The sequence below is a fragment of the Amia ocellicauda genome, unplaced genomic scaffold (genome assembly GCF_036373705.1).
Source record: "Amia ocellicauda isolate fAmiCal2 unplaced genomic scaffold, fAmiCal2.hap1 HAP1_SCAFFOLD_144, whole genome shotgun sequence".
NCBI lineage: Eukaryota > Metazoa > Chordata > Actinopteri > Amiiformes > Amiidae > Amia > Amia ocellicauda.
The window spans coordinates 88,155-102,280 of record NW_027102707.1 but is presented as its reverse complement, the minus strand read 5'-3'; the positions used below and the strand labels follow the sequence as shown (position 1 = coordinate 102,280).

Here is a 14,126-nt window from a genome sequence, read left to right as displayed (position 1 = left end):
CTCATCACCAGATGTCACTCCTATCTCAATTTGCCTTAGTTCCCTCTGAATTATCCCATTATTGAATTATCAATTATCAAGTTAAAGCCATTGATAATCAACCGATTGGTTCTGGCCAAGTCTCCCAGCGGACCATCCGGATTATTCTGCAGATTGGTCTTCTTCATACAGAAGAAATCTCTCTATTAGTGATCGACTCCACAGGCGCTGACATTATTTTGGGTCTACCATGGCTTTCTTATCACAATCCTATTATCGGTTGGAAGAGAGGAGATATTCTTTCCTGGAGTCCCCACTGCATGTCTCACTGCATTTCAGTCCTGTGTCACGCCACTCACATTAACAGTCCTTTACTATCTATGCTGTTTGAGAATATAAAGACCTGGAGGCTGTTTTCAGCAAATCCCATGCCACCCGTCTTCCTCCGCATCGTGCATGGGACTGTGCAATTGACCTTCTTCCTGGAACCTCTCCTTCCAGGGGCCGCATCTATCCACTATCTTTCCTGGAATCCCAGGGTATGGAGGAATACATCAGAGAGGCTTTGGATTTGGGCATTATTTGCCCTTCCACTTCCCATACAGCAGCTAGTTTTTTCTTCATTGCCAAAAAAGATGGTGGACTGTGGCCTTGCATTGATTATTGTGGTCTCAATGACATTACTATAAAATACAGATATCCACTACCTTTGGTGCCTGCTGCATTGGAAGAGGTCAGGGGAGCCAAATATTTCACGAAACTGGACTTAGCGCCTACAACCTCATAAGAATTTGGGAGGGAGATTAATGGAAAACAGAGTTTATCATGCACAGTGGTCATTATGAGTATTTGGTTATGCCTTTTGGTTTCGTAATTGCACCTTCAGTGTTCCAGTCATTCATCAACAAAGTATTAACAGAATTTCTAAATAGATTTGTTATAGTTTACATCAATGATATTCTTATATATTCCCCGACTCTTTCTGATCACATTGCCCATGTTCAAAAGGTCCTGCACTGCCATCTTGCAAATTGACTGTATGTAAAAGGAGACAAGATAAAGGCAGTTACAGAATGGCCCCAACCCCAGACCATCAAAGATCTACAGCGATTTCTGGGCTTTGCTATTTTTTATTGCCATTTTATTCGGAAGTTTAGTTCTGTGGCTTCCCCTTTGACCGCAAACTTCTGGCAATGAAAATGACTTTGGAAGAATGGCATCACTGATTGGAGGGTGGTCAACATCCATTTCTAGTCCTCACTGATCATAGGAATCTAGAGTATATTCGCTCTTCCAAAAATCTTAACCCAATATTACTCCTCTCTCACCACCATGTCCCAGGAACCTATCCTGGATCCAGCTTGCATTGTGGCCCTCATTCAATAGATCCATCTTGCATCAGAATATAACCCAACTCCATCTAATTGTCCAGTATCTCGCACTGATTCCCAGCTTCCATGAGACCTAAGATTCTACAGTGGATTCATTCTACTCCAGCCTCAGGACATTCTGGTGTTCGTCACATCTTAACTCTGGTCCAGAACAGATTCTGGTGGCCCTCTTTATGTATCTGATGTGACTCGCTTTGTCAATGCATGTCCATCTTGTGCTCAAGCAAATGCCTCTCACCAATTCCCAGCAGGTCTTTTGGAACATCTTCCAATTCCACATTGACCCTGGTCCCACGTTTCAATAGACTTTATCACTGATCTTCCTTGTTCACAGGGCAACACCATACTTGTAGCAGTAGACAGATTTTCCAAATCCTGCCGGCTTGTTCCTTTGAAGGGTCTACCCATAGCCATGGATATAGCTAATTTCCTTTTTACTCAAGTTGTCAGGTTCTATGGGTTGCCTGAAGAAATTGTGTCCTCACTCCACACCTAATCTATGTACCTGTTAGGATTAACTTTCTGCTGATATTTGCTTCAGTAAACATGAAATGACAACATTAGTTATTTTGATATTTGGCAGACACTGTTAGGCTTGAACCTAATTTGACATACAGTACTTATTTATTTCTAATTATGTATAGACCGTTATTCCAAATGACACAGAACAGGGGATGTGCCAAATGACTGGAAAACTGCTAATGGCATACCTATCCACAAGAAAGGGGACAAAACTACATGGACTGCTCACTTTCCCCATCCAAACAATGTAGAGCAGCAATAAAAAAGGCAAGCAAAATGCTTGGGTATATTGTCAAAAGTGTAGCATTTAAAACAAGGGAAGTAAAACTGTACAATGTACTAGTTAGACCTCATCTGGAATATTGTGTACAGTTCTGGGCACCACACTTAAATAAATATATTGCTGCTCTAGAGGCAGTTCAGAGGCGAGCAACCAGACTTCCAGGTTTGAAGGGAATGTCCTACTCGGAGAGACTGAGGGAACTGAACCTTTTCACCCTGGAACAGAGAAGACTTGGGTCAGGTCTTCAAAATCAAAAAAAGGCATCGACCACATCAAACCAGAGGAGCTTTTCCAGATCTGCAGGGACACACAGACCCAGGGACACAAATGGTAATTGGGCTACAAGGCATTCAAGAAAAAAACAGGAGACATTTCTTCACACAGAGAGTTGTCACAATTTGGAACAAACTCCCCAGCGATGTGGTTGAAGCTGACAATTTGGGAACATTCTAAAATAGACTGGACGTGATCCTTGGATCACTTAGTTATTAATGGACACCAAACAAGCATCATGGGTCAAATGGCCTCCTTTTGTTTGCAAATGTTCTTATGTTCTTAGGTTTCTCGCATTGATAGCGGCCTCCATTACTGTAGTTACAAATTCAAAATGCAGTGGCGTTGGAGCTGGCTACGTAAGGGATGTAACAGTACATGCTCCAGACCAGTATGGGACTTAGCTGGTACGATTTACGAAACAGTGCCTCCTGAAACTCATGAGGTGGGCCATAGTGGAAACGCCCTGGACTCGACCGGCCACGCTGAAGTGTATCTAAACGTGACTAGTGGAACCTGTCCACCTCAAACCCCCCTGGTTTGAAAGATGTGAATCATTCATAGACATATTTTTACTAGGTGTATGGGGGTAAAATCTTCACCCCACTCATTGACATGTCCCTCCCTGTTTGACCATGTCAGATTTTTAAAATGTTGAAAATAACCCTGGAAGCACCTGATTTTTTAAAAGTCTTGAATGTCTCCTGGTCACAAAGGAGCTTAAATATGATCACTAAAAAGTATAAACTAACTTTCCATTTCCATGGAGGCTGATGTGACCAAATATCTCTTTAGATAAAAAATATAGAGCAAAAATATTAGTGTACCTGGGGTTCCTGGTTTCAGGAAGTGTTCTATTCAGCGGCAGCCTGTCACTTAGAAACACATTGTATCCATATTTTCTATACAGTGTTTCTGCCTCTGTTTGCTCCTCTTCTGATAAGTGATCTCCCCACTTCTGAAATAGGTATGACTTCGGGTACAGCTTTTTATATACATTCTTCTCTTGTATTTTTCCTTCTGTCTCTTCTGCAATCTCTTTCTTTTCTTGATCACGATTTTTTAATTCTCGATCTGTAAGTAAAAATGTGATTAAACATCTGTAAGTGTTGCAGATAGAACTTATGTAAGATGATGTCATTTCTTTCAACTTCAATTCTAGCACATAAGCAACTTTTATAATGTAAACCTCATCAAATATTGGCAGGTGCCAAAAGCTGGCATGTGTGCTATTTCAGGGTTTTAGAATGTATCGTGTCATAACTTCCTGGATTGTGGACACAGTGAAAAAAATACAAAAACACGACGTCTCTCATCATTATTGATATTAAATTGAGTATTAACGTTACTCCTTGATAACAGTTAACCTCTTCAGCTGACACTAAAAAAATTGAATGTCCTCCTAAAAGAACCGGCCCAATTTCAAAAACCCATAACTCTGTAAATATTTGCATCACATGCATATGGATGTTATCTTATGAAAGGAAATTGCTTGAATTTTATTTATATATGATCAAAACATAGCTTGGAGTAACACAATAGACATAACACAAGATCATATACAGAAGTAGTTTTTTCTGCACATTGTATCAATATGCAAAATAATGTTTCACATCAACTAAAGAAGACACCTGTATAGTAGGCTGAATCTCCACATATCCCTTCAGTGGCGTCTGGACAACAACTTTACTCGATTTGTGTGTAGATAGGACAAACAGAACCCACTGTACGAGGGTGTTTGTGAGAGATGTCTAGGTGCTGTCCAAACACATACCCAAGTGGCAAAACAAAATTATAGCTGAAATAATACAAATAACCAAATAATACTATTTACAGATTGACCACAGAATCCAATCTTTCTAAAAATAGCGCTCCACAGCTCAGCCGCATCTTATGTGTCACCAGGCCCTCTGTGACTGAACCCGCACGCAATGATGCTGTACGGTATTGTTACGCATTCGTTTGAAAGCTGAGTTTATTGGATACACACTCGTGTCAATCTCACACACACAGAAGACAGCGTTTCAGTGTCACTATGGTGGCCCGGGGGGGAAATGGTGCAGGCAAATGAAGGGGGACTGGTAGCTTTTTATGTTTGTAAATTTGTGTGTAGTTAGAGACCTGTGTTCATGTTTTAGTTTAGATAAAAAAATGAGATAGAGTTGTATTTGTTTTTTGTATGTGCTTTTGTTTTGATCACCATGCACAGTAAATAAAAAAACACTTTTTTTACAGAAGCATATTGCTGTCACAGAATACAAGTCTTTCGCTAGCTGGCTTAACACTCTACTTTGCTGGAATTACCTGTGGTTCCTGTGGTGTGCGGTATGAACCCCAAGCAAGGAACTCTAGCTACACTTGCAATTAGTACTTTGTCTGGTACATGTTTCTAATTAGTATATTTTGTAGCAGAATTTTGTGTTTAATGAAAACTACACAATTAAATATAATAGGCTTTTAACTAAAGAGACATTTTTAGAATGATTTGCAGGAGCAATACTTTTTAAATTTCTATCCTTACTATCCTGTTCTGTTGTATCGCGGGTTTACCTATAAGAACTAGAAAAAAGATTAAACACATGCACATGTAAATATCTTAGAAGGTGCTGGGTATCGAAAGAGATCATATAGAATAAAAAGAAAGAAATACCTGCACACTTACTACAGCTCCAAAAAATAAAAAAAGTATTTATTTAGCCCATGTTTTTAGCAAAGATTCGATCTATCAGAGATCTTCATCAGGATATGAAACACATTTGCAAACCATCTGGTTAAATACTTAATTAATTAGTCAAATACACACAGGTGATTAAAAACACTAATTCAATCTCATTAACATTAATGAGAGCTAATACATTAATGAGAGTATTAACTGTCATTAATGAGATTGAATAATTAGTGTTTCCAAAGTGGATCAAAAAGGCTCCAACCATTTGGAGGGATAATGAACAGTTTTGTGATAAATGGTGCGAGATTACCAACAATTGTTCTTTTGATCTAATGGATTTGATCATTCAGGAGTCTGAAACACAACTTGCGACCATCCATCCATCCATTTTCAAATATCGAATATTGTATCGAAAACCAACTGAAAGAAACTCTCTGCTTATAGTGGCCAGTGCAGTTGAGGAAAAGTCTCCCTTTAAAGGGGTCATGAACTGAGAAATCTAAATTCCCTTGATCTTTTGACATATAAGAAGTCATTGTACTATGAAAACATCCTGTACATTTCAGAACTCAAAACTTTCTCGTTTGTCTAAAAACAGTTTATATTGAAGCCAATCTGCAAAAACGTCAGGATTTGGAATGTGCCACTTTATTACATAATAGTGTGGCAAAACCCCGCCTCCGCAGAAAAAGATCAATGCCTGCTTCTACATTACTGCCTGCTTAGCCCCGCCCATCGATTAACGCATATAGTAGGTAAATAACGAGAGAGGCAAACGCAGGTCTATGCAGAAACCAAACGATAAAGATGGCTCCGAAGACAACAAGATGCTGTGCATTGCCAAGTTGTGGAAAAACACAGTCTTTGCATTGCCTTCCTTCTGATCCCAACATTAGGAAAGAGTGGATGAACTTTATTTTGAATTAAGTTCCAGACCGTGTCAGTTAAGAACTTGGTCCTTTGTTCACTTCATTTTACCGCGGATTGTTTACAAACAAGGCACATTTCGATGCAGGATTTTCAGAAAGATTGAAACTAAAAGACGATGCTGTACCGACTATATTGGATCCGACAGTAATGTCGCACCACATAAGTTTGAGCAACTGTTTTTATTACATGGTCACTATTGCTTTGTCTGTTATTACAGATCGTTTGATATGTACTTAATGCATTTTAACCTATATCACAGCAGCGTCCATCTCTGAAGGATGTAGGCTGTCAAACATACATGCAGTTTTCAAAACAATTCCACACGTGTGCTGACGGTGGAGTTGAACATTTTTAAATATGCAAAACTGTTAGCCAATCATACCAGTGGGCGTTTACTTCCGAGTCTACAATCCGCCACACCTATTCAAACGGTGTGTTCCGATGAGGGGGGTCAAAACAGGACAGAAAATAGCTTATTACTTCTAAATTATGATGTTTTTTGATGTAAAAATATTGATAACATTATAAGTGGACCTCGGAGAACAGTACAAAATAATAAGAAAAGGCAGTTCATGACCCCTTTAAGTCAGCTCAATAGACTACGCAGGATCTGTAGTTAAGAAGAGAGACATTTACATCAGTCCAACATTTTAAAGACTTGTTTTAAAGAAAGGGGTTACTCTGATGACTGGATAGATGTGGCTGCTGATATATTTAGTTCTATCTCACAAACCAGTAGTTTACGACCTAAAGAAAAGATGGAACATGTTCAACCAGTACAATGTATTCATCTTTAGGACTTCATTTTAAGAAGGTTATTAGACAACATTGGCACATCATAAATTCTGACCCTTCTTTAAAAGATTTTCAGACCATCAAATCTTAGACTTAATGATTATTTATCTATTTATTTATTTATTATTTATTTATTTATTTATTAGCAGATGCCCTTATCCAGGGCGACTTTCAAAATAATTGATAATTCAGATCTGCCTCCTGTTGTCCGCTCCACTTTTTTAGCGATATCCCTGATGGTAATTATAAATGTGGACACTGTGCACAATGTAACTTTACCTACAAATATTCCTCATTTTGTCATCCTGTATCTGGTAAAACTTGTAATCGCTTGTAATATGCATATGTATTTATGTATATGTTTAAATGTCCCTGTGGTCTAGTAAACAAAAAGGAGTTTTAAGACTAGGATTAGCGAACACAGAAGCAGTATACGTAGACAAGAATTATTGAATCCGGTGTCACTACATTTTTTACAAAGAAAACATCCTATTGCATCCTTAAAATATATAGTGATTGAATGCCTTAAGACAGAGGCGTTGCTAGGATTACAATACATTTGCGGCTTAGCCCAGAGTTCAAACCCAAAGGGTGCGGGGGCATTCTCCCTTGGAAGAAAAAAAGTGATTTTGAACAGGTAAATGTATTAAAATGGTGCAATTTTTAATTAGTATTAATAAAAAAGATGAACTAAGATTTTGGATGAAAAAGGTTAGAAAAACTGATCTGAAAAAAATCTCCAGCCAGCAGTAACGTTAGCTAGCTAGCTAGACTTATACATTTGTCAATCAGACTCTTTCACTGAATATTAAATCATAAATATCTAGCTTAGCTATAAGCACTGACATTGTGTGGAAAAAACACCCTAATGTCTACCTTCTGTCTCTTTGCTGATTCAATCTTGTTGCTTAGAAACTAATTGGCTAGCTAGCTGGCTACCTCGTCACATTCAACGTCGTTAGCTGGCATAGGCAGTCTCACTACCGCCGGCAGTACTGAGGTAAACAGACCGCATAAGTCACACCTACAGCAGTGCCTCCATTTGAGAGGACACAAAACATACTTCAGTAAAATGAATATAAGATGTGGGACACTGCTCTACCAAAAGGTTCCGGTTAAGTGTGTAGGCTGGCTTTCACAACATGAAATAAAAATTAACAAGATGAGTGTTTCAATCGCTAAATCAGTTGCAGAGATGCATATGAGTCATGGCTTGGAGACTTAAATTGGATTATACAAAGGCAAAGTAAGGTCATCCCACTTTCTTTCTTATTCTTTCTAGTCTTATTTATGGTGATTTACATAGCTTAATCATATGTAAAGGTGTGCCTTGGAAATACTTGTTTTCATAAATGGTGTGCCTTGTGACAAAAACATTTCAGAACCACTGAGCTAGACTAGCTAGCTAGCTAGCCTTAGCTAAAGAGCCCTCTTCTTCGCCAACCTGAGTTTGTAACGTTAGATGAGGCATTGGCACTCTCACGTCCTGACTCATCTGCTGCTACAGCTATGGGAGATAACTCGTCCTCATCTTCCACCTCCTCTAGCCTTGCCTGCACCTCCTTGCAACAATGACAAGACCTGTAACTGGTGCGCACTCTCTCTCTCTCGGCTCACACAAAATGTGTGCGTGCCAAGTAGATGTGCTGCTTGAATGACACACATAATTGCATTTTTCATCAACGATATCATTATTTTCGAGGACTTTAATAAATGATTGGAATGACAGATGAATAGATCCAGGGCAATTTTTTTATTATTATTATTTTTGTAAAAAAAAAAAAAAAAAAATGTTTTTTGAGATCCGGGGCTATTCATAAAACATTCAGGGCTGTAGCCAAGGACACCAAGGCCTAATGACGCCACTGCCTTAAGACATCAAGAAGTGGGGGGCGCATTAAGCGATTGCTGTTATGCTGAGAGACATTTTGGATTTGCATTTAAATAGGATGTCTCCCAAAGGATTTAATGAAGAATTTGATTTAAAACCTTTTTTGTAAGGGGAAAATATATTTGTAAATATTTGTATGTTTTTTTTTTTATTAGGAATATGATAAATCTTAAAAAATCCAAGAAAATAACCCTTTCTGATGTTTAACAGGTTTTTGTTTGATATGAAATTGCATGTATCTTATGTGTATTTATTCATGTGTGATTTCTTGTGCCATGACTTAATTATTTAAACCTTGTCTTGTGGTATTTATCAAATTAAAATGATTCTAAAAGAGACGATGGTAGCAGATATTTTGATGGAATTGTGGCAAAATGATGTGTATTAACTCACATTAATGAGATTGAATAATTATTGTTTTTAACCACCTGTGTGTATTTGACTCATTAAGAATTTAACCAGATGGTTTGCAAATGTGTTTTATATCCTGATGAAGATCTCTAGTAGATCAAAATGTTGCTAAAAACCTGTGAAGCATGGGCTAAATAAAAACATTTTATTTTTTGGAGCTGTAGTAAGTGTGCAGGTATTTCTTTCTTTTGACCAATAAGAACTACAAATGATAAAAACATATATATTTTTTTCATGGCAACAACACGCACCCATTTTTTTTATTTATTTTTTTATTGAAAAATCCCTGGCAGCAATACAACCCCAAAATGAAAAAAAAGGTTAGGGAGTAACGGAATACACGTAGCAGTGTTATATAATCAGATTACAGAATTTTGAATTCCGGAATACAGAGTATTCGGATTACCATTTTTTTTTTTAAAGAGTAAGAGATTACTGATTACTTCTAGATCATTCACATGGTAGTGTACACGTTTAAGGGAATTGCCTGAATCTGAAGGGTACCACGTGTAGTATTTTTAAAACATTGTTTTTATTTATGTGTTTCTAGTTATTTATGTGATTCGGTGCCATTCTACAACAAGCAGGCATGGAAGCTCCTAGTAAGTCAGCATTTAACAGGTGGAAGTACAAGAAATTATTCTAGTTCAAAGAAGAAAATGGAAAAAATATTAAAGTACTGTCTGCTTCCAAGGACTCAACTTCTAATCTAAAAAATCATCTTGAGTTAAGATTTTATTTTTTAAATATGTGCAGCTATCGTAATACATTTATGCTTGACTTTCTAGTAGAATTTTTTTATATAAATAATAATAAATATGATTTAATTTAATAATATTTTTATGAAAGAATATTAAGCAAAATGGCAGTATAGGCATACTGTATAACCAAAAACTGCAAATACAAACTATTGATAACGATAATACATTATGCTTAATCTAAATTTAAAATAAATCCACGTAAATTACAAATAGTTCCTGTGTAAGCTGGTTCTGTGACCTTAACAAGGAAATACTTAATACCAAAATAACAACATACAACGTGTTTATAGCCTAAAACAAATCACTCAAACTGAATAAACTAGTCTTAACCAGTTTCCTGCCGTCAAACCTTTAAACCTTTACAAACCAATATATATTACTTAAAAGAAGGTGAGACGTCAATATTAATTGCAGAAACAAGGTGCATAACATTCCTCCCGCGTTGATACTTAAAGATAACGCCCTAATTGCTTTGATTTCCATCTGTGTTTTCGGTACTAGGTGAATTGGAAACTGTGACTCCATTTCTCATCGATAGAATAATGTAATTAATTTAAATCCCTCTTTATTACAGCAAGTTGCTTGATTTGTGTATCTTCACAGATATAAAATAAACTGTAGTCTATATAAGCATTTTACACATTTAAGGTACCTGTTTAAGTTTTCATGAACATGCGTTTCATGATATCAGTGATTAGCAGAGAACTGAAACCAATGCCTGCATTAAAATGACGGTGAACATGATACACCTTCTTTGACAATTAACGCATTATTGACATGTCTTACCTCATTTTAAGTGAGTCGGAAGCACTGCCCAAGGGGGAGGGGTTTCTGCGCACTTCCGCGAGAACCTGATCGAAACGTCACTCTATCAAAGCTGCCATTGGCCCCTGCGCTCGTCACTCAGAACAGGTCCCTTCCCACTTCCTGTGCTATAAAACGTGATATCAGCACAGGTTCATCCTCTTTTGCCTCTTCGCTGGACTCAGGAACGTAAGCTCTCTCTGTGTGTGTTTGTAATAAACATTCAAACTGCGTATTTCGGCTGGCTGGCTCACTTCATAGTGTTGTTCACCACCGTTTTCGCTACACATCATCTCTGTCTTGTGTGTGTTTAGTTATTATTGATAGCTAATCCTGATTCTGTCCCGTCCATGCACCGGAGGTCCGGCTGCACTTTCGGTTTCAGTTTTGTTCACAAGAAGAGCCTTTTAAAAATAATAATTGGGTTTATATAGTGCTTTATATATTCTGACTTCTTGCTGTGTTGGTTTTTTGTCCACAGGGCTTTTTCCTCTACAGCAGGAGCGCTAGCAGCGGCAGTAAAATCCACGGCCCGGCTGCCCAGCTGGAGCCGCGGTGTGTCGTAAGAGATCTCGCCCACGTGAGGTGCTCCTCCGCCGGCTTGCGCCTGCACTAGAGCCCGCACCTGCGGCTGTAGGAGATCTTGCTCTCTCGGTTTGCCGAGAACGAGCACTGCTAGCCCTCCCGTTCTGTGCGTGCGTGCCTTGGTTTTAGATCCTGCTACGGCTGGTGGTCTACTGCCCTCGGGCCCCGCGGACCCCAGACTCCATGTCACCCGGTGTCCCCAGAAACCCCGGCACACGCGGTGTGGTTAAGCCTACGGGCCTACACGGTGTTTGTTTCCAGCACCTGGTGCTTGGTATACACAGTGTTCAGTCCGGCAACAGCAAGGTTGCGTGTGGTTGGTGTCGCAGTGCCCCCTTGCATATAAACGTTTGCCGGGTGGAGACGCACTTACAGCGGCAGGCCCGCTAGGTGCTCCACTTCTTGCAGAGGTGTTCCAGTTATTGTGTGCCCCCAGTGCAAACACTGATCGGTGCCTCTGCTGCACGTTTCCCTGTGCACGCGCGTGTGTGCTCGGTGCTCGGCGATGAGCTCCTCTCACCCTCACCACTGTGCCGCTTGCGGCCACCGCACCTTGCCCGCCTGGAGTGGGGAAGTCTTATGCCCCATCTGTCTGGGCACCGACAGTGGGTGCGATTTGGCCACGACTTCCAGGTCCGCTACGGCACTCCCAGAGGTCTGCCATGTTACTGGGCGCCACCACAAGTTTCAAGCAGTACTCCTTGGACTGTCTCATTTCCTGCCAGTCCTATGGGACAGACATGTGCTGGTCCGGATGGACAACACAGCGGTATCAACAGGCAAGGAGGTTTCTGGTCGCACAGACTGTAGTGTCTAGCACGCCATCTGCTTCTGTGGGCGCAGCCATGGTTCCGCTCCATCAGAGCAGTTCACCTCCCAGGCCTGTCCAACATGGCAGCGGACCTCCTTTCTCGGGGAGGCCCCCTTGTCTCAGAATGGCGCCTCCACCCGCTTGTGGTACAACAACTGTGGAGCCGGTTTGGCAGGGTGGATGTGGATCTCTTTACCTCGTTAAGTGTCCACACACTGCCCACTATGGTTCTCCATCCAAGACTGCTCAGGAACCCTATGGATCGACACGCTAGCCCACACGTGGCCGTGCTGTCTCCTTTATGTGTTCCCACCGTTCCCCCTTCTCCCGGTGATCCTGGAGAAGGTCAGGAGAGAACGAGCAACAGTTCTGGATAGCCCCGCGGTGGCCTCGCAGATTCTGGTTCACGGACCTGATCGCCCTCCTCCATGGAGAGCCTTGGCAGCTCCCAGTGCAGGGAACACTTTGGCACCCCAATCCGGGCCTCCTCCAGCTCAGGGCCTGGCCCATGAGCGGGAGCGATTGATTGCCTGGGGTCTGTCGGACGTGGTAGTTGCCACTTCAGTCGGCGAGAGCTCCCTCTACGAGGTCGCAGTATTCCTACCGCTGGCAGACGTTTAGCACCTGGTGCCAAGATGGCGGTCAAGACCAGGCGGTTAATTGCCCCATCGGGGTCATATTTCAATTTCTACAAGAGCTGTTGGACCTGGCCAAGTTGGACCGTCCACACTCAAAGTGTATCTGGCAATCATCTCCAAATGTCATGTTCGGATTGATGGCAAGCCTCCTGGGTCTCATTTTCTGGCTGTGCAGTTTCTAAAGGGAGCTCGATGGCCTCCTCGAAGCCTTTCACTGGCCACATGGTGCCTTGATGTAGTGCTGGATCCCCTTTCCTAAGCCCCATTTGAGCCACTGAACTCAGCTGATGTCACTTAAGACTGCGTTTTTGCTGGCAATCACCTCTGTAAAATGCGTGAGCGAGTTACACGCCCTGTCCTTACACCCATCGTGTGTCCGTTTTGCGGGAGATGGCTCCAGGGTCATGCTACGGCCTAACCCTGCATTCCTCCCGAAAGTGCTGTCTCCATTTCATGTCAACAGGACTATTGAGTTGATGGCTTTTCATCCTACTCCTTTCGCTTCAGAGCAAGAGAGTCGGCTTGACCTGCTCTGCCCTGTGCGGGCCCTCAGGTGCTATTTGGAATGCACTAAGGACATTCGGCACTCAGACCAACTGTTTGTGTCTTATGGAGCACGGACATAGGGCCAGGCGCTTTCAAAGCAGCGCCTCTTGCATTGGATTGTGGACAGCATTACCATGGCCTACGAGTCTACTGGGATCCCGGTGCCTGATCACCTGGTGGCCCACTCGACTCGAGGCGTTGCCACATCGTGGGCCCTTTTTCAAGGTGCCCCCTTGGCAGACATTTGTGTGGCTGCAGCTTGGGCCTCGCCGCTTACATTTGCCCGGTTCTACAGGTTGGATGTGACGGGACCAGTCCCTTCCATTGGGAACCCGGTGTTGGCTGCAGTTGAGCCCCAGTATCCTATGGGCTCTGGCTCCTGCCTTTTCCTCTCCCAGTCTGCCCCTGTAACTGCTTCCTAAGGGAGCTAGTGAACCATGTCTTTCCCTTCCCCTGTTCCCAGCTGATGATGTTTGAGTTTCACTGCCTCGCTGTGTACATAGTTCATTGGTCAGCAGGTCTGTGGCCCGCTCTGGCTGTGTGCCATAGAGCAAGAGTCCGCTGCTGCTGCCTTCAGCAGTAAGTACGTGGGCAGACTCTCGTGTTCCACTGTGTATATAGTTCCTTTGTTAACATGGTAGAGCTAATGTTGCCCTGCGTTAGCCGGTCTAACCAGCAGGCGTCAACTGCTCCTGTGTTCCATGGGCGGCGCATGAGTTCATTCCTGCGCCCCGTGGTGTATATAGTTCGTTTGTACGAAATGTAATTGTCAGCACAATGGAGCTCTTTCACTCTGTACTGTTTAATTGAGTTGGATGCTCTTTTGCTGCACGCTGAC

The 14,126-nt window shown here is 41.6% G+C and overlaps 1 protein-coding gene across 3 annotated transcripts in view; it reads right to left on the bottom strand.

Annotated features, from left to right (window-relative positions):
• The window catches only part of LOC136722694 (probable polypeptide N-acetylgalactosaminyltransferase 8), a 51,834-nt gene that overhangs the window by 25,049 nt on the left and 12,659 nt on the right, over positions 1-14,126 (bottom strand). For all 3 annotated transcript variants that reach the window (XM_066697451.1, XM_066697450.1, XM_066697449.1), the window contains exon 2: positions 3,276-3,522. In XM_066697451.1, the coding sequence (XP_066553548.1) occupies positions 3,276-3,522 (247 nt within the window). The remainder of the gene's footprint in view (positions 1-3,275; positions 3,523-14,126) is intronic.